The following is a 21,239-nucleotide window of genomic DNA, read 5'->3' on the forward strand; positions in this document are numbered from 1 at the left end:
CATAGGATTTGGATTGGCTATGGAAGTGTCTAGGCAGACAATTCCAGGGGTAGTGCACATGCTGCCAGATAATGCACAGATCCTACACTTAACTGATTGTTAATGGACTTCCAACACCCTTGAAAAATAACATGAAATCTGAAAGGGGGCGGTGCCATTAATAAACAAAAAGAAATCCTCCAAGAGATAAAGTGGTAAGTTTGAGGGTAAGTGAGGCAGTGAGGTTGTTGGGGATGAGATCAAGGGAACTGGCAAAACAGAATTACAATCCAAATGGTCCCTGAAAGTTTTCTTCTAAGTTTTTCCCTCTTTTTTAAGGTTGTCTCACTTAGCTCTCTGTTGTCACAATCTTGTTTGGTCCTTACCATTGCACTAGGGACATTGGCATGCTGTAGGGGAAAGGACTTTGGAGGCCAAACAGACCTCTACCACTTACTAGCTTTGTGATTTGGGGCAAGTGAACTAGATTTGCTGGGAATCTGCTCATGTTAAAATAGGAACAAATATACCTGTTTCACTGAATTGTTCTGAGGAATAGTACAATAATTAATGTGTATAACATGCCTGACACTGTAGCTGGAATATATTAGTGACTCAATGAATGGTAAGTTCCTCACCTATTTCCTTTTAGGGTTCTGATCATGTATTTGATTATTTGTCTAGCTAAGAGTCAGGGTCTCCTTCAAGTGGTCTCAGAAAGAGACTCCTAAAGAAGAGTTGAAAACATAGAGGAAGTACAATAGAGTCTGCTTTGATCACTCCTCATATCTCATCAGGTGATCCCAGCCTCGTCCCCCACCACCGTGTGTGTGTGTGTGTGTGTGTGTGTGTGTGTGTGTGTGTGTGTGTGATTTAAGTCAGGATATTGCACTAGCTTCTCTTAAGTCCATCGGGCATACATTCTTTTCCTTGACTTGGCTCTCTCTGTGTGTCGTGCAAGCAACATGGCTAGCAGAGCAGGGTAATTTGTATATGCAGGGGAGGAACAGTTGGCTACTAATAATTTGCATGTGTTGAAAGCTGATTCCTGACACCCCACTTCTGTGCACTGGCAAGAGCAGATTAATAGGCATGAGCTCTAGGGCAAATTTCCCTGGTGAAGGAAATAAGACCTTATCACTTTATGGGAAAGCTGGGTCACTGAGTGCCCTCATTATCTTCTCCAGTGTCTTTGGTTAACTTTTAAAGCCCAATAAGTTTGCTCTCAAAGTTGCTCATGTCTCTGTTATTGCTCACTTTATTTTTGTAGGAGTTTCCCCCTCCCCTCAGCTCTGCCCTCAGCACCCCCTAGCCTTCCTTTGAACTCTTTCCAACCTCCTACCAATCTCCCCCAAACCCTCTTCTCAGCCTTCCCTCTATACTCCACCCAATCCCTCCATACTTCATTCAATCTCCCTCTGACCCAACCATTCCCCTACTCTCTCCATCTCCCTCTACCCCATCACCCACTGATATATCACTACCCCTGGAATATTCAGGACCCCACCCAAAATTTTAGCCTTTTCCAATCCCCTTTATCCCTCCCAAATTACTTGTCCCATATCTTCTTCCCTCTGACAAGCCAAGAAATAATTCAAGCACCAGTAGAAATTGCCAATGTTTATTGATTTTTAAAAAAAGTCACTTGCAAATTTATATTCTTTATTGAAAAGATGTTGCAATTTTTGTGATAGAGAAAATCTTAAGAAAAAATATCAAGTCAGTCTAACAGCTATACTTTTTCAATGTTAGTTTCTAATATCTATTCTCATGCATATTGTTAGTATAATTTGTAATTAAAACAGCCCCACATTAATGCAGGGTTCAAAGAAAAGGGCATGCAGGGTTGGTGAAAAAGTGGCAACTCAAAGTCGTTGAGTTCAGTCCATGATCCAAGAGGCAAGGTCATTGTACAGGTAGCCTTAGTTCATTGCAAGAGATTCAGTAGAAAATTCTGGAAGCGGCAAATGCTGATGACAGCTGAGGTAACAGAAGACAGGTTGCCAGAAGCAGTCACTAGGATAAAGGCTCTACCCAGCAATTATTTCATCATGATGTCTTCTATTCCACCTGTGCCTGAAGCAATTGTAGTGACAGTAACGAGATGGAAAGGACACAGTGCGGCTACTCCACTCAATGTTTGGGTCATGTGTTTCAAGCCAGTGGATTCCAAGAATCAGAGGGTATCTTGGTGCATGAATAATATCAAACTGGATCTCTTCAATGTGGTTTCCAATTTTAACTTCGACAGGTGGTGTTTCCTTGGTTATGGGTCCATTAATCAGTGGACGGCCATCTACTGTTTCCAGCATCAGAGGGAAGATGTTATTGCGGATGGGCAGCTTCTCTCGAAGGACCACAGAATGGTCAATGCTGTTTCTGTAAGAGCCTGAATCCACCATTGCTTGCTCAAAGAATTGTCGTCTTCCCAGTCGAATTTCAACAGTAAGCCATAGGGTATGGGACATGGATACTGGAAGTGAGGGGGATGCATATTTGTAGATTGGCCCGCCGGGGTTCCCCCTTACCGCCGGGCCTCCATGTTTCCCGCCTGCTGGGCACGATGAGGCTTGACAGGGCAATATCTGGCAAAATGACCAGGATGACCACAGTAGAGGCACAAGTGGCCTTCACGGCGGCGGACCCGTTCAGCTTCACTGAGGTGTGGACGATTGCTTGCAGCCTGCACAGGCTGGTTTTCAGCTGATGGTCTCTCAGGCCCAGCTCTCTCTTCAGAGGAACTTGCCCCTTGTGGATTTGGATCAGGCTTACCACTTAGCTTTTCTTCTAGGTTGATGCACTGGGTGATCATATCAGATAGGTTGATAGCTGGGCTTGTGTGAGACAATTGATCTCGGATAGAACTGGGAAGCCCTTCCTGAAATTGGATGCAGAGAGTGCTTTCCTCCCAGTTTAGCTCTTGAGCAATGAGGTAGAAGTGGGTCACATACTGGTGGACAGGGTCCTCCCCTTGGCAGAGCTGACGGATGCGGTGGTTGGCATCTTCCATGTTTTCTGGATTGTCAAAAGTATCCTGGAGCACTCGTATGAAACTTTCAAATTGCTCCAGCAGGGGGCTTTGTATATCTACTAAGGGCTGGAACCACCTTCCTGCCTCACCTGAGAAGCGGTTGCCAACAAAGCTCACCAGGGCAGCTTCAGTGGGATACAGGTGCCCTCTGACTCTCATGTAACTATTCAATTGAACCAGGAACTCAGGGAGCTTATGGGCATCCCCGTTGAAGGCTAAAGGGTATTCTAAGGGGAAAGCTTCAGCTTGTAACCCATTAGGGGATTGTGGGAACTCTGAGGCTGCTGATGTCTCAATAGTGATTCGGTCTTCCAGAGACTCTTGGGGTGCTGAGAGCTCTAGGAACTCCTGGACATCTGAAGGATCCAGGGACTCCTGGGGTACTTGAGACTCAAGAGGCTCAAGGGGTTCCAGGTGTATCGAAGTCTCCTGGTATTCTCGTGCCTCCTGGAGCTCCTGGGCATTTGGGGAATCCTGAGGGTCTGAATTCTGGGGCTCCTGGGCCTCTGGGGCATCCTGGGTATCTTGGGACTTCTGGACCTTCTTGGTTTCTGGGGGCTTATGGGCCTCCTGGGCCACTGGGGTCTTCTGGGGCTCCTTAGCTTCTGGAGGCTTTTGGAAATTCCAGGCTGCTGAGAACCCAAGGACCATTGGAGGTACCTGGGGCTCCTGAGTTACTAGGAGCTCTAGGGACTCTGGGGCTGCTGCAGGCTTTAAAGACTTCTGGGTCTCCTGGGCTATTGGGGTCACCTGGGTCTCCTGGGCTGCTGGAGTCTCCCAGGCTAGGAGTTCCTGGGGTTCTCTGGGCTTCTGGGTCTCCTCAAACTCTGGGGGATCCAGGGACTCTTGGGGTTTGGGGGACTCCTGGGCCTCTGAGGGCTTCTGGAGTGGTTCATCCTCCTTGGCTGCTTGGGGCTTCTGGAGCTCTGGGATCTGGGCTTGGAGGGCAGCATTTTCTTCCATCAGCCTCTGCACTTGGGCCTGCAGAATTTCATTCTCTAATTTCAGAGCAATATAGGAGGCTGCCAAGTCCTCCACCATCTTTTGAGGAAGTGGGCTCGGTTTGTCAGTGTGCTGCCAAGAGAGATTGGGTGGGCTCTTGTGAGGTATTTCTAAAAGCTCCTCACAGGCATATGTCAGGCTCCTTGAATTTTCTAGGAGGTGGAGATTTGAGCCCTGCCAAGTTTGATTACCAGGAGGTTACTGGGAGCCTCCAGAGATCAGCAAAGGGAGGTATCAGATACACTGTGAAGAGAGTAGGATCTGAGGATCAGAAATTTTGGAAAGCATTCATTCAAAATAAATAAGAACAAAACCTGACCAATACTGCTGGATTTCTTTTACTATAGGCTCATATTCACCAGTTGGGTCATATATGCTGGCTCTGACCCCATGACATTTTATGAATAGCATCTGACCCGAACTGTATGTAATTTTGCATTCTTCTTTTGAAACTTAACATTATATTAGAATCTATTTCTCCATATTCTTTTCTGTTTTTACATAGTCTTTGATTTCTGTCTGCCTAATATCCCAATGTAACACTTGGATTTTAACAGCTGCTTTCAATGACTAACTCAAATGTTTGAGCAATGTGGGCATTTTAGGCTCTGTGGTGGACCAACCCAAGAGATATTTTTGGGTGGCTGGGGTAGGAGGTAAGGGGGAGCTCTTTCTGACACCTCAGAAATTGTACCACATAAGTAACCGCACAAGACCAGCCTCAGGAGAAAACAAGCAAAAGTTGACTAAATATATACGTGTATATGCGCTCAGCAGACACATGCATGTTATTTATAAAATTGCTCAAAATAGTTAAGAAAATAACTTTTATAAAGGTACGTTACCATTCAGAGACTTAGTCCAGGAGCTCGGCTGTCTGCGTACCCATCGCTGAGGAGGGAAGTGTGTGAATGGCTGTGGAGGCTTGCCTTTTCTGCACACACTGAACTCAAACAAACACACCCACTCCCAGAACGCCTTCCAACTCTCCTCTGTAACATAGTTATTTTGAGTGTGGAAGAGTTGTTTTTTTTCTCTCTTTTTTTTTGACAGTGCCTCACAGTTTAGAGCCGCAAGGAAAGTAGGATGCTGCGCCGGTGTGAAGCAGCCTCATATACTCAGTCCTTGGTTACATTAATAAATATTTGGCCAGGAAATTGGGAGTAATACTATTGCCCTTGTGAAAAGTTGCAAACATTTCTGAATGACCACAGTGGTTTGGGACTTTATTTTTTATGTCTGTCTCATGTAACCTCCCCTCTCTCTATCCACACTGGGCTGTTTGTTTAATTCTCATTCAGAGAGCAGCCTGCAGCCCCTCAGGCCCTTCCCCCGCCCACATACTTAGTCCCTAGGGTCCCTCCATGCAATGCTTTTTTTGGAAACTTTACCATGGACAGATCTAGGCAAGGTATAATAGGATAAGACTGTGGAGGAGACCAACTTTGTTGAAGGGTACTTGCAGCAGTCTTGCAGTGCCCCTGGCTCCTTCTGAACATCTTGACCCAGGGCTCTCATCTTTCTTTGAGTCACTCAGGTGCTCTAGGCAGCACTCAGGTAGCCATCAAGGGCTGGCCACTTGAAAAGTGACCTTGCACAAGATCTCACATTCTGTTCTCATGACAAATCACAGTCATACCCTGGGCATGGGCCATGTGGCCATTTTAGGTAAGGCTCAGGGGCAGCTATTTTAATCTTAGTAAGGAGTGGGATTGGAGATTGTCTTTGGCCACTTCAAATCACATATCAAGTCATTCATGGCCCTAAGTCTCCTTTAAAAATGGTCAGTTCCACATTAGTCAGCATAATGGGATAAACCCTGGTGATGGCCTATGCCCAAACCACAGTAAATTGACAGACTGGACTAGCTGGAGCTGAATGCAGAGGCCTTGAAAAGAAAAGGAAAATATTTTGCAACTAAGTTATATTCCTTTCCTCCCTTTTAATGTTTTATTCTTTAGAAACACATTACACATAAAACCACCACTATTATCAGGAAATAACATGTTCTATGTATGTGAATTATTCAGATAATTGAAGCCTTCCTTTTGAAAATCCAAAACGCACAGTTGACATTTACCTTATCAATTAAAACATGAGAAAAATTTTTATAGGATGCATTACACTTCTTTTATCATTCCTAAGTAGATGATTTTGAACATAATTTAATCGATTTTTAATGGGTTGGAGTCATACTTACACAAACCAGTTTCTTTGCTGTGTTGTAACACGGTGTTGCCTTCTGAAAGTTACTGAGAAGTATAAAGTGGCCTGTCTCCAAATTAAATACCTCCAAATTGCTATGCTTTCCAACTTCTTGTAATTTATTTCTCCTTTGTAGTTTTTTCTACCATTTTGTTATCAGGCTGTCATATAGCCCTTCACACTGTTACCTATATACGTTTCTATACGAAGTCTAGACATATTTGGCAAATTACTTAGTCCTTCTAAAACTTTGTCTAAAACTCTGTTTATGAAACTGTAAAATTGGGCTATTAATTGTATTTAACTTTGTAGAGTCATTGCAAAGATATAGTGAAATAATGCATGCAGAAGTCTTAGTACAGTGTCTAACAACTAGTAGCATCCAATAAAGGTTAATAATAATAATAAGCTGTAGCCACAGTAACCAAACTTTATTTTTAAATTATCTGTGAATTGGGAAATTAGGTAGGTAAACTTGCTAGAATTGAATAGGGGCTGAGCAGAGACTCTCATAAGAAGAAACCTATGGTGCATGTATTTTACGGCATTTATTTTTCAGCACTCAGGGGCTTATTTCCCCCTTCCTAATTGGGTTATGGATGATTTAGTTTACCAAATAATGCTCTAGAATCACAACAGAGGCACCTGAGCAGGAAAATGAGATGATTAACAAGGGAATTGTGTAGCAGCGAAGACAGATGTTCAAAAAGTCCATGGACTAAAGCACTGAACAGTGCCTTGCCTACAGGTATATTTATCCACTAGGTAAACACAGAAACCTTTTTCTACCTCCCACCCCCCACAAAAGAGCAAAGACCAAATTCAACGTTTGTAAGTACAAGTTGCAAACTGCCTAAACATAGAGAGAGAATTATTCTCTTTTGAGTGGATATAAAGAGCTACACTGACTTTTTGTCAAAATACCTAAAGTAGTTTTAATACACTGAAATAATTAAGTAAGAATAGGAAAGTAATCACATCGAAACTCTCATCGTGTTTCCCCTACTCTTTAATCCTTCTTCTTACACTCACAACACAATGAAATATATGGAGCCTTTATAATGTTTATGAAAACATTTTAAGCAAAAGAGGTTTTGTTAACTAGGCAAATAAATTTTTAGAGAAAAAAGAAGACAAATATGTTCATTTAACAGTTATAAAAAGACTGCATAATTATGCTCAGTTATGTTAATAAGTTACACATGTTGATTGTTAGCTTAGGGAGAAAGGGAAGGGAAAGGTTGAATAAGATGAACTTCTACTTTGTACGTTCCAGAAAGAATCATAATTTTATTTTTTCTGCAAATGTACAATCTGAAACATTTTAGGTCTCTGCTGGGGTCTCCCACCAAAGCTGGCTGGGCTGCATCTTCAAGCACTTCAAGCACCTCAAGCTCCTGTTCCTCTCTCTTACCACCTTGGAAAAAAGTCAACAAGACAGGTTATTCCATGGGTTCCCTGGCACAATGCCTAGCTACCCCTTGGGGGCAGTTCCACCGTGGTTTCTGTTTTCTTCATACTATTCCTATGGTTGTGATAGAGCTTGCAGCACTTTCTTAAGTTTAACCCATAATGTGCTTAGTAAGATTGAAACTTTTCACTGTTATCAACACTATGCAGCACTGGGACAACATGAGTTCCCAATTCTTGTAGAAGTTGCAAACCTTTCCAAGAATTCTCTTTACTCATAGGACTGGACTCCAGAGCACCTGGTAATGGAATAGAAACAGGGTTCTTTGCTATAACCCCACTCATGTGGAATGCACTTCTTTTAGGGACCTGGACCTCTCCTTTACTTCCTGAACCCCTATTCTCTGGGGTTTGCCAATGCTAGTTCATCCAGAGGCCAGACTAGGTCCAAGCTGATGGCATCACCATGGCAGAAGAGAAAGAGGGAGAGAGAGGAGAGGGAGATGGTGGGAAGAGAGAGAGTGGATGGAGGGAAGGGAAGAGGAGAAGGAAAGATAGTATTAGAAAATCTAGAAAAAAGCTTAAAAATCTCAGCATATGTACATTTTGGTCAGTTAAAGATACAATTTAATTTTGTGGTTTAGCATTTTAAAAACTCATGTGATAGTAGACTATCTTTTAATGCTTAGGCTTACCTCTAAAGGTCTTAATCAGGCAATGGGGGTGGTATTGTCTTTATAGGGTTGTAGAATGCTAAAAGAGGAGGTGGTAGACTCTCTGTGGAACATGAGAGGAAGCTCGGAGTATACTGAAGGAAGATACAGCAGTGAATGAGGTGCTGACAAGGGAGAATACCCAGCTCTGCCAACTCCACATTTTTGCTGTGCAGTAAAAATGAGATAATAGTTGTGAAAGTGATTTGGAAAAAATGTGCTAATGGAAAAAGTGCAGGCTTTGAAGTAAAATGGGCCTAGGTTCAATTCCCAGTTCTGCTCTTTACTAGCTGTGCGATCTTCACCAAGTTACTTAAATTCTCTGAGACTCATTTTCCTTGTCTGGAAAGTAGAGGATAATAATAGGTCATTATGGAGTTGCTGTGATGATTAGAAATAACATTAATACCTAATAATAGCCATTTGCTGAGTTGTAGCTGATAAACAAAATTATAATGATGGTAGTGGTGATTGCCACTGAGTTTCATATATCAGCTTATCTAGTGCATCCAAACAAAATTTGTTTCAACTTTTTGTATATAAACCCACCACAATTAATACAACTGTTTCACAAATATGAGCATCCAGGTGGCTAAAGGCACTGAGCTGAGGTTGTGTGTGTGTGTGTGTGTGTGTGTGTGTGTGTGTGTGTGTGTTTGGGGTGTGTATGCTGAGTGAGGAATAAAAAATGAATCTACTTGGAGCTTTTTGTCAAAGAGTTTACAGGACAGTAAAGCAGGCAAAATATGTACTTTGGTATAAATAATGCAGAAATCTCCTAGTGGTAAATGTCATTCAGGGATACAGAAAAAGTCCTCTGACAGTGGACAAGGGAGAGATCTTGTGAATGTGGTGGGATAGGTGGAGAGGAGTGAGTGTGGAATCTGGTAAGGCTTAGTAAAAGAGGTGACTTTCAAGCTGGGCTTTGAATTTGATTTTAAAAGGAGGGTATGATTTGCTCATCCCACTGTGGGGGTGAAATGAGAATGGATGAAGAAAAGAACATCAACAATGGAGGAAACAGCTAAAACAAAGGGACAGAGCATGGGAATTACAGCTTATGAACGGACGAAGAGCAGTTTCATTTGGATGAAGCCTAGGGTATACGAAGGAAGTATATAAGTTCACAGAGATATAATGTGATACATAGGTCCTCAAAAAGAAAGTTGAGATTTAGCAGAGAGATGACAGGAAAAGCAAATGTTTATCTACCTATGTATCTATATATATCTATATATCTAGATACATGGTCAAGAAATATGTGATCCTGGCAATTTATAACTGCCCTATATATTTTCTAAATTCACTGAAGGGATGGTATCCATTAGCCCTCCTCTCAAGAATACCTGATACACCTTAAATATGATCTATGAGCTAATTTTATCTATTAACATTTTCAAGAATTTATTACTACTATTATTATTATTATTATTTATTAAAGTTTATCAGGGTGACAATTCTTAGTAAAGTTACATAGATTTCAGGTGTAAAATTCTGGAATACATTATCTCTCTATATATATATATCACATTGTGTGTTCACCACCCAGAGTCAGTTCTCCTTCCATCACGATATATTTGACCCCGTTTACCCTCTTATACAAACCCCCTCACCCCTCACACTCTGGAAACTACTAAACTATAGTCTATGTCCATGAGTTTTTGGTTTTTCATTTGTTTGTCTTGTTCTTTTGTTGTTTTCAGTTTTATATACCACATATCAGTGAAATCATATGGTTCTCGACATTTTCTGTCTGATTTATTTCGCTTATTATTATAATGTCAAGATCCACCCATGATGTCACAAATGGTACTATTTCATCTTTTCTTATGGCAGAATAGTATTCCATTGTGTATATATACCACAACTTCTTTATCTACTCATCTATCGGACGACACTTTGGTTGTTTCCACGTCTTGGCTACCGTAAATAAAGCTGCAATGAACATTGGAGGACATATGTCTTTATGTATAAATGTTTTCTGATTTTGGGGGAAGATACCCTGAAGAGGGATTGCTGGGTCATGTGGTAATTCTATTCCTAATTATTTGAGGAACTTCCACACTGCCTTCCATGGCAGCTGCACCAGTCTGCATTCCCACCAACGGTGTATGAGGGTTCCTTTTTCTCCACAGCCTCTCCAACAAATTACTATTTGTCTTGATGATAGCCATTCTAAGTGGGGTAAAGTGATAAGTCATTGTGGCTTTTATTTGCATTTCTCTGATGATTAGTGATGTTGAACATTCTTTCATATGTCTACTGCCCATTTGTGTGTCCTCTGGAGAAATGTCTCATCAGGTCCTCTGCCCATTTTTTAAATTGGACTGTTTGTTTTTTTGTGGTTGAGTTGTATGAGTTCCTTATATATTTTGGATATTAGTGCCTTATCAGATGCATTGTTTGCAACAAGCTTCTCCCATTTGGTTGGTTGCCTCTTTATTTTGTCGATGGTTTCTTTTGCTGTGTAGAAGTTCTTCACTTTGATATAGTCCCACACATTTATTTTAACTTTTCTTCCCTTGCCTTTGAAATCAAATTCATAAAATGCTCTTTGAACCCAAGGTTCATAAGTTTAGGACCTAGGTTTTCTTCTATGCAGTTTATTGTTTCAGATCTTATGTTTAGATCTTTGATCCATTTTGAGTTAATTTTGGTACATGGGGACATATAGCAGTGTAACTTCATTCTCTTGCATGTGGCTTTCAAATTCTCCTAGCACCATTTATTGAAGAAGGTGTCTTTTCTCCACTGTATGTTTTTTGGCTTCTTTGTCAATAATTATCTTTCCATATTTATGTGGGTTTATTTCTGGGTTTTCAATTCTATTCCATTGGTATGTGTGTCTGTTTTTTCTGCCAATTCTATACTGTTTTGATTATTGTTGCCGTGTAGTACAAGGTGAAGTCAGGGAGTGTGATAACTCCAGCTTTGTTCTTTTTTCTTAGAAATGCCTTGGCTATTCAGGGTCTTTTGTGGTTCCATACTAATCTGATGATTTTTTTGTTCTATTTCTTCAAAAAATGTCATTGGGATTTTGATGGGGATTGTATTAAATCTGTGTATTGCTTTGGGTAATATGGCCATATTAACTATGTTGATTCTTCCAATCCATGAGCACAGATTATCCTTCTATTTCTTTGTGTCTTTATTTCTTTCAAAAATGTCTTGTAGTTTTCAGCATATAGGTCTTTCAGATCCTTGGTTAAGTTTATTCGTGGGTATTTCATTGTTTTTGTTGCAATTGCAAAAGGAATTGGCTTTTTAAATTTCTTTTTCTGAGATTTCATTGTTAGTATATAGGAAAGCAATGGACTTTTGTACGTTGATTTTGTAGGCAGCAAGGTTACTGTATTCGTTTATTGTTTCTAATAGCTTTTTGGTGGATTCTTTAGTATTTTCTATATATAACATCATGTCATCTGCAGAGTGAGAATTTAACTTCTTCAATCCCAATTTGGAGGCCTTTTATTTCTTTATCTTGCCTGATTGCTCAAGCTTTGACTTCCAATACTATGTTGAAAGAAACAAGTGATAGGGGATAGCCCTGTCATGTTCCTGAATGTAGAGCAAAGGGCTTCAGTTTTTCACCATTAATTATGATATTAACTCAGGGTCTGTCATATATGGCTTAATATGCTGAGGTATTTTCTGTCTATACCCATTTTATTAAATGTTTTAATCATTAATGGGATGTTGTATCTTGTCAAATGCTTTTTCTGAATCTATTGATATAATCAAGAGTTTTGAATTTTATTTTGTTTATGTGGTGTATCACATTGATGGATTTGCTTACGATAAACCACCCTTGTGCCCTGGGATGTACCCCACTTGGTCGTGATGTATAATCTTTTTAATGCATTGATGCATTCGATTTTCTAGAATTTCACTTAGGATTTTTGCATCTGTATTCATCAGAGATATTGATCTGTAAATTTATTTTGTTGTGTTATCCTTACCAGGTTTTGATATCAGGGTAATGTTGGCCTCATAAAATGAGTTAGGGAATATTGTCTTTTCTTCAATTTTTTGGAAGAGTTTCAGTAGGACAGGTATTAGATCCTCTTTGAATGTTTTGTAGAATTCACTAGTGAAGTCATCTGGTCCCGGAATTTTGCTTCTGGAAAGGTTTCCGATGAGTGATTTCAATTTCCTTACTGGTAATAAGTCTATTTAGATTTTCTAATTCTTTGTGATTCAGCCTACAAAGGCTATATGTTTCTAAGACTTTGTCCATTTCTTCTAGGTTTTTGAATTTGGTGGAATATAGTCCTTCATAGTACTCTTGGATAATACTTTGTTATTCTGTGGCATAGATGATAACTTCCCGTTTTTCATTTCTGATTTTGTTAATTAGTGTCTTCTTTGTTTTTATCTTAGTGAGTCTAGCCAAGGGTTTGTCAATTTTATTAATCTTTTCAAAGAACCAGCTCTGTGTTGCATTAATTTTTTCTTTCTTTTTTTTTTTTTTTTGTCAAAATGCTGTTTTATATATTCATAGTAACAATGATGGGTTTTTTTAAATTTATTTTTAAATTTATTGGGGTGACAATTGTTAGCAAAATTACATAGATTTCAGGTGTACAATTCTGTATTACATCATCTATAAATCCCATTGTGTGTTCACCACCCAGAGTCAGTTCTCCTTCCATCACCATATATTTGATCCCCCTAACCCTCTTCTCCCACCCCATACCCCCCTTTCCCTCTGGTAACCACTAAAGTATTGTCTGTGTCTATGAGTTTCTGTTTCTCATTTGTTTGTGTTGTTCTTTTGTTGTTTTTGGTTTATATACCACATATCAGTGAAATCACATGGTTCTCTGCTTTTTCTGTCTGACTTATTTCGCTCAGCATTACACTCTCAAGATCCATCCATGTTGTCACAAATGTTCCTATATCATCTTTTCTTACTGCCGAATAGTATTCCATTGTGTATATATACCACAACTTCTTTATCCATTCATCTATCGAAGGACATTTTGGTTGTTTCCATGTCTTGGCCACCGTAAACAAAGCTGCAATGAACATTGGAGCACAGGTGTCTTTATCTATAGATGTTTTCAGATTTTTTGGGTAGATACCCAGGAGAGGGATTGCTGGGTCATATGGCAATTCTATTCGTAATTTTTGAGGAACCTCCACACTGCCTTCCATAACGGCTGCACCAGTCTGCATTCCCACCAACAGTGTATGAGGCTTCCTTTTTCTCCACAGCCTCTCCAACACTTGTTACTATTTGTCTTGTTGATGATAGCCATTCTGACTGGGGTGAGGTGATATCTCATTGTGGTTTTGATTTGCATTTCTCTGATGATTAGTGATGATGAGCATTTTTTCATATGTCTATTTGCCATTTGTATGTCCTCTTTGGATAAATGTCTCTTCAAGTCCTCTGACCATATTTCAATTGGGTTGTTTGTTTGTTTTTGTTGTTGAGTTGCATGAGTTCCTTGTATATTCTGAATATTATATGGCTCACTTTTAAACACACCTTCTCTCAACCACAGCTTACACCTGACAGACTGCACTGAACAAGTTGAAACTTGTCACACACTCTTACTAAGGTTTGACGCACTGCTTCCTGTATTGAAGATTGCTGCCTTTCTGTTGGATGGAATTTGACATCAGTATTCACAGTATTTTGTTATCACACCTCATATCTCAAAGACATGTTGAGTGAAAGAAGCCAGAAACAAAAATGTGATACTATCTTTTGAAGTTCAAGTCCAGGCAAACTCAATCAATAGTACTACAATTCCAAATCAAAGTTAACTCTGTGTATGAAGAGGTATTGAATGGGAAGAACCACAAAGAAACTTTCTGAGTATGAGTGATAGAAATATTCTGTATGTTGATCTGATTGGTGGACACATGAATATGTGCATATGTAAAAAGTCACTGAAGATTTCTGCGTTGTACGATGTGTAAATTGCATATTGCATTTTAAGCAAGATACTTATAAATCAATGATGTTCAGTGGTTCTCAAATGGTAGTCCTCAAAAGGTGGCATCAGAATAATCTGAGATTTTTCCTTAAAGTAGATTCCCAGGTCCTAGCGAATACCTACTATTCCAGAATCTCTAGTGGTGGAGCCTTGTGAGCTACATATTTTAACAAGTACTGAGAACTATAGGAAGTAGTCAAATATGGGGACTCTGTTACATTTCTCTGACTGGCACTTGTAAATCCAATTCTGAATGAGTTAGTTTGTTGGGTGAAGTTGGGATGAGGAGCGGCGAAGGAACTCAAACCCATCAAAACCATTCTAAGCAAAGATTTATTTTCTGGCTTGCTTTAGTAGTATTCTTGTTGGTGGAGAGATGTGTGTGTGTATGGAGAGTAGAGGTAAGGGACTGCATGGTGAGAGAATGCTGGTTTTAAAGGAAAGTTAATTATAATTATTTTCCAAAGGTGCTCAAGGTTAGTACTAATGTCATCAAGTTAACTAGATTATTTGAAGGCTAGAGAGTGAACTGATGGTCAAAAAACTTATTCTGGGTTCTGAAAAATTGGTAGCAGGGTCTGCCCTCAGCAAATATTTAAGTTGTCTTCTACTCTGCCTGTCTACTTTTGGATAACTTCCCCATAAATAGTAGGTTTAAACCCTGGTATTCTGCCCGCACAAACTCATCTTCTAAGTATAAGTCAGTGACTTTCTCTGCTTCTCTTCAAGGGAGAATTTGTGTTTTATAGGGATGCTCAGACAGCAATATTCAATTTTTAACGCAAGGTAAATAATGGATGATGGTGCTTCAGGATAGTAGCTGGAGGACAGCAGGAAAAATTTTTAGCATAAAATTAATTCTGCTTGATTTTTAAAAAAATAATTTTTATTTTTCAATGATGGTTGGCATACAACATTATATTAGTTTCAGATGTACAACATAGTGATTAGACATTTCTACAACTTATGAAGTGATCTGTTGGATAAATCTATTGAGACATGCATGCATACATACATACATCTGACAACATACATAGTTATTATAATATTATTGACTATATTTCCTATGCTATACTTTACATTCCATGACTATTTCATAACTAGCAATTTATACTTCTTTTTTTTATTAGTTTCAGGTGTATAAAACAAGGCACTAGTTAGACATTTTACACCTCACAAAGTGATAATCTCCCTCCCCCAATCTATTGCCCCTCTGACAACGTATATATCTATTAGAATGCCATTGATTATTCCCGATGCTGTACTCTGTATCCCGTGACTATATGTATATTAAATTATAGTTGACATACAATATTATTCAGCTTCAGCTTCAGGTACACATGTAGTGGTCAAGCATCTACACCATCCATTAAGTGGTCTCTCTAATAAGACATGTTCCGATCTAACACCTTATCAAATCTTTACAACATTACTGACTATATTCCCCAAAATGTCTTTCATATCCCCGTGGCAACATTGTAGTTACCAATGTATGCTGTCTAATTCCTTCCTTTTCTCCCTCATCCCTACCACAATCCCCTCTAGCAACCATCAGTTTTCCTCTATATCTCTGAGACTATTTCTGTTTACTTTGCTCATTTATTCATATCTTTAGATTTCACATATAAGTGAGATCATATGGTATTTGTCTTTCTCCGTCTGACTTATTTCACTTAGCATAATGTTCTCTCCGTCTCCATATCGTTTCAAATGTTAAGATTTCAATCTCCTTTATAGCTGAGTAATACTCATTGTATAAATGTACCACAGTTTCTTAATCCAGTCATCTACCAATGGGCATTTCGGTTGTTTCCAAATTTTGACTATTATAAATAGCACTGCAGTAAACATAGGGGTGTATATACTTTTTTGAATTAGCATCTTGGATTTCTCTGCATAGATACCTAAGAGTGGAATTGTTGGGTCATAAGGTAGTTCCATTTCCAGTTTTTTGAGATACCTCCATACTGATTTCCATAGTGGCTGCACCAATCTGCAATCCCACCAACAGTGCACCAGGGTTTCCTTTTCTCCACAACCTCGCCAGTATTTACTGTTTATTGATTTATTGATGATAGCAATTTTGACCGGAGTGAGGTGGTATCTCATTGTGGTTTTTATTTGCATTTCTCTAATGATTAGTGAGGTTGAACATTTTTTTCATGTATCTATTGGCCATCTGTATGTCCTTTTTATAGAAATGTCTCTTTACATCCTCTGCCCATTTTTTAATTGGGTTGCTTGTTTTTTTCATGTTGAGCTGAATGAGTGTTTCACATTAATGAGTGTTTGGATATTAACCCCTTACCAGATGTATTATTGACAAATATCTTCTCCCATTCAGTAGGCTGCCTTTTTGTTTAATTGATGGTTTCCTTTGCTGTGAAAAAACTTTGAAGCTCAATGTAATCACATGTCTTTATTTTTTCTTTTACTTCCCTTGCTTGCAGGGATATACCAGTAAAAATAGGACTCAGGGTAATATCTACAAATTAACTCCCTATATTTTCTTCTAGGACTTGTATGGTTTTGGGTCTTACATTTAAGTCTTTAATCCATTGTGAATTTGTCCTCATCTATGGTGTAAGGAGATTGTCCAGTTTAATTTTTTTTTTTTTTTTTGCATGTGTCAGTCCAGTTTTCCCAGCACCATTTATTAGGTTGGTGCAAAAGCCATTGCGTTTTAAAAGGTTAAAAATAATTGCAAAAACCGCAATGACTTTTGCACCGACCTAATATTAACTATACAATCTTTACCCCAATGTAAATCCTTGCTTCCATTGTCATAGATTAAATGACCATATAGGAATGGATTTATTTCTGGGCTCTCTATTATGTTCCATTGATCTATGTATCTGTTTTTATGCCAATGCCATAATGTTTTGATTACTATAGGCTTGTAGTATGATTTGATGTCGGGTAGCATGATACCTCCCACTTTGTTCTTATTTCTCAAGATTGCCATGGCTATTTGGGGTCTTTTATAGTTCCATATAAATTTTAGGATTATATGCTATATTTCTGAGAAGAAAGTCTTTGGTAGTTTGATAGGAATTGCAGTGAATCTATATATTGCCTTAGGTAGTATTGACATTTTAATTATATTAATTCTTCCTATCCATGAACATGGTATGTGTTTCCATTTATTTGTACTTTCTTTGATTTCTCTCTTCAGTGTCTTATAATTTTCTGAGCACAGATCTTTTACTTCTTTGGTTAAATTTATTCCTAGGTAATTTTTGAAGCAATTGTAAATGGGATTGATTTCTCCTTCTGATAGTTTATTATTGGTGTATATAGATGCAACTGATTTCTGAATGTTAATTTTGTATCCTGCTACTTTACTAAATTTGTTTATCAGTTCTAATAGTTTTTTTGGTGGAATCTTTGGGATTCTCTATATATACTATCATGTCATCTGTATATAAAGACAATTTTATTTCTTCCTTTTCAATTTGGATGCCTTTTATTTCTTTTTCTTGTCTGATTGCTGTGGCTAGAACTTCCAGAACTATGTTGAATAAAAATGGTGAAAGTGGGCAACCTTACCTTGTTCCTGATCTTTAGGGGAATGGTTTCAGCCTTACCTCATTGAGTATGATACTAGCTGAGGGTTTATCATGCATGGCCTTTACTATGTTGAGATATGGTCCCTCTATTCCCATTTCCTTAAGACTTTTTATCATAAATAGCTGCTGGATTTTGTCAAAAGCTTTTTCTGCATCTACTGATATGTCATATGATTTTTATTTTTCATTTTGTTAATGTGGTGTATCATGTTAATTGATTTGCGGATATTGAACCAACCTTGCATACCAGGACTGAATCCCAACTGATTGTGGTGTATGATCTTTTTAATGTGTTGCTGAATCCAGTTTGCTAGTATTTTGTTGAGGATTTTTGCATCTATGTTCATTAGGCATATCGGCCTATAGTTTTCTTTTCTTTTTTTGTAATGTCTTTGTCTTGTTTTGGAATCAGAGTAATAGTGGCCTTGTAAAACATGCTTGGGAGCCTTCCTTCTTTTGGGATATTTTGGAATAATTTGAGGAGAATAGGTGTTAATTATTTTTTGAATGTTTTATAAAATTCAACTGTAAAGCCTTATGGTTCAGTACTTTTACTTGTTGGGAGCTAGTTGATTACTGACTCAATTTCTTTATTAGTAATCAGTGTGTTCAGAGTTTCTGTTTCTTTTTGATTCAGTCTTGGAAGATTGTATGCTTCTAAAAATTTATCCATTTCTTCCAGATTGTCTAATTTGTTGGCATATAGTCGCTTGTAGTATTTTCTTAAAATTTTCTGTATTTCTGTGGTATCTGTTGTCACTTCTCCTCTTTCAATTCTGATTTTATTATTTTGGGTGCTGTCTCTCTTTTTCTTGGTGATCTGGCTAAGGGCTTGTCGATTTTGTTTATCTTTTCAAAAAAACCAGCTCTTGGTTTCATTGATCTTTCATATTGTTTTTTTTTAATCTCTATTTCACTTATTTTTGCTCTGATCTTTACTATTCCCTTCCTTGTACTCCTTTGGGCTTGTTTTGCCATTCTTTTTCCAGTTCCCTTAGGTGTAAGGATAGACTATTGGTTTGAGATTTTTCTTGTTTCTTTAGAAAGGCCTGCATTGCTATTAGGACTGCTTTTGCTGCATCCCATAGATGTTGGCTAGTTGTGTTTTCAATTTCATTTGTCTTAAGGTATCTTTTGATGTCATTTTTGATCTCATTATTGACCCACTCACTATGTAGTAACATGTTATTCAGCCTCCATGTATTTGTGTGTTTTCGGATTTCTTCTTATAATTTAGTTTTAGTTTCACAGCATTGTGTTCATGGAAGATGCTTGATATGATATCAATTTTCTTAAATTTATTGAGACTTGTTTTATGGCCTAGAATGTGATCTATCTTGGAAAATGTTCAAAGTGCACTTGAGAAGAATGTATATTCTGTTGCTTTGGGGTGAAATTCTCTAAAAATATAGATTAAATCCAACTGGTCTAAAGTGTCAATTAAGGCCATTGTTTCTATGTTGATTTTCTGTCTGAAGGATCTGTCCATTGGTGACAATGCAGTGTTGAAGTCCCCTATTACGATAGCGCTACTGTTGATCTCTGATTTTATGTCAGTCATAAACTGTTTTACATATTTAGGAGCTCCTATGTCGGGTGCATAGATGTTTACTAGGGTTATGTCTCTTGTTGGATCGATCTCTTTATAATTATGTAATGCCCTTCTTTACCTTTTATTGTAGTCTTTATTTTAAAGTCTATTTTGTCTCAAATAAGTATTGCTACCCCAGCTTTTTTCTTGTTTCCATTTATGTGAAATATCTTATTCCATCTCTTTACTTTTAGTCTGTGTGTCTTTTGATCTGAGATGAGTCTCTTGTAAACAGCATATGTATGGGTCCTGTTTTCTTATCCTGTCAGCCACTCTATGTCTTTTGATGGGAGCATTTAGCCCATTCACATTTGAAGTGATTATTGATATGTACATATATCTTGCCATTTGTTATTTGTATTTCTGGTCTTCCTTTGTTAGTTTGTTTTCCCCTTTCTTCTATTTAGAAAAGCCCTTTTAACATTTCCTGCAGTGCTGGTTTGGTGGTAATGAATTGCTTTAGCTTATTCTTTTCTGAGAAGCTCCTTATCTCTCCTTCAATTTTAAGTGATAGCCTTGCTGGGTAGAGCAATCTTGGTTGTAGGTCTTTGTTTTTCATCACTTTGAATATTTCCTGCCACTCCCTTCTGGCCTGCAGAGTTTCTATAGAAAAGTCAGCTGATAGTCTTATATGAGTTCCCTTGTATGTAACCCGCTATCTTTTTCTTGCTGTTTTTAGGATTCTCTCTTTGTCTTTAACTTTTGCCGTTTTAGCTATAATGTGTCTTGGTGTGGGCCTGTTTGGGTTCATCACATTTGGAGCTCTTTGTACTTCCTGGGCTTGTATGTCAATTTCATTCAGCAGGGTGGGGAAGTTTTCAGTCATTATTTCTTAAAATATGTTCTCAATCCCTTGCTCCTTCTTTTCTCCTTCTGGTATGATGAGAATGTTGTTACTCTTGATGTTGTCCCACAGGTCTCTTAAACTATTTTCATTCTTTTTTTCCTTTTTGTTGTTCTGATTGGGTGATTTCTGCTATCTTGTCTTCTAAATCACTGATCTGATCCTCTGCTTCATCTAATCTACTGATGATTCCCTTGAGTGCTCCATTATTGTATTCTTTAGTTCTAACTGGTTGTTTTTTTATTTCTCTTTCCTTCTTTATGTTCTCACTAAGTTTCTTAAACACTCTTATCATCAGTGTTCTAAACTCTGTCTCTGATAGGTTGGATGCCTCTGTTTCATTTAGTTCTATTTCTAGAGATTTCTTCTGATCTTTTATTTTGGACATGTTTCTTTGTTTCCTCATTCTGGCTGTCACTCTGTGATTGCTTCAATGTATTAGGTAGAACACCTATGTCTCTAAGTCATTGCTGGGTGGTCTTATGGGCTATGTGTCCTTTATATTCGGATTGCACAGTCTCCCTATTCTCCTGTCCCGTGTGTTCCAGAAGTGTCACTGCTGTAGTTGATCTTTAATTGCTTTTGGCTTGTCTGTGGGTGGGATTGACCCTCAGGCTGATTAGCTGGGAGAATTAGCAACGCTCACTCTGTATGAGCTGCTGTGTGGAGGTTGACACCCTCAGAGGAGGCTTGGCCCCTGTGGGCTCTTGTGCCTGTGGAAAATTTCCTTTGAGATTGCCGCTTATAGGTTCAACCAGGTAGTGCTCTGGTTTGGTCTGTCACTGGCCTCTGGGTGTCTTGGTTCTGGTGTCTCTTGGGTGGGGTTCCACTCAGGGCTGTTTAAGCCTTGTCTGTTACTGGGCTATGGCTACCTGGTAGATTCCTCAAAGCTGTATGCCATTGGCTGCTGCCTGTGCTGGAGCTGGAGTCATGTGTGGGTGGTCTCT

At 38.6% G+C, this 21,239-nt stretch overlaps 1 protein-coding gene across 1 annotated transcript; it reads right to left on the bottom strand.

The window, feature by feature from the left end:
- Window positions 1-1,584: 1,584 nt before the first annotated feature.
- RTL3 (retrotransposon Gag like 3) lies at window positions 1,585-5,049 on the bottom strand. The gene is made up of 2 exons (XM_074323462.2): window positions 4,858-5,049; window positions 1,585-4,255 (listed from the first exon to the last, which is right to left on the bottom strand). The coding sequence occupies exon 2, from the start codon at window positions 4,049-4,051 to the stop codon at window positions 2,504-2,506; it is 1,548 nt and encodes a 515-aa protein (XP_074179563.1). The 5' UTR covers window positions 4,052-4,255; window positions 4,858-5,049; the 3' UTR covers window positions 1,585-2,503.
- Window positions 5,050-21,239: the final 16,190 nt, after the last annotated feature.

The sequence above is a fragment of the Rhinolophus sinicus genome, chromosome 18, assembly GCF_057876585.1.
Source record: "Rhinolophus sinicus isolate RSI-liver-muscle chromosome 18, RSI-T2T, whole genome shotgun sequence".
NCBI lineage: Eukaryota > Metazoa > Chordata > Mammalia > Chiroptera > Rhinolophidae > Rhinolophus > Rhinolophus sinicus.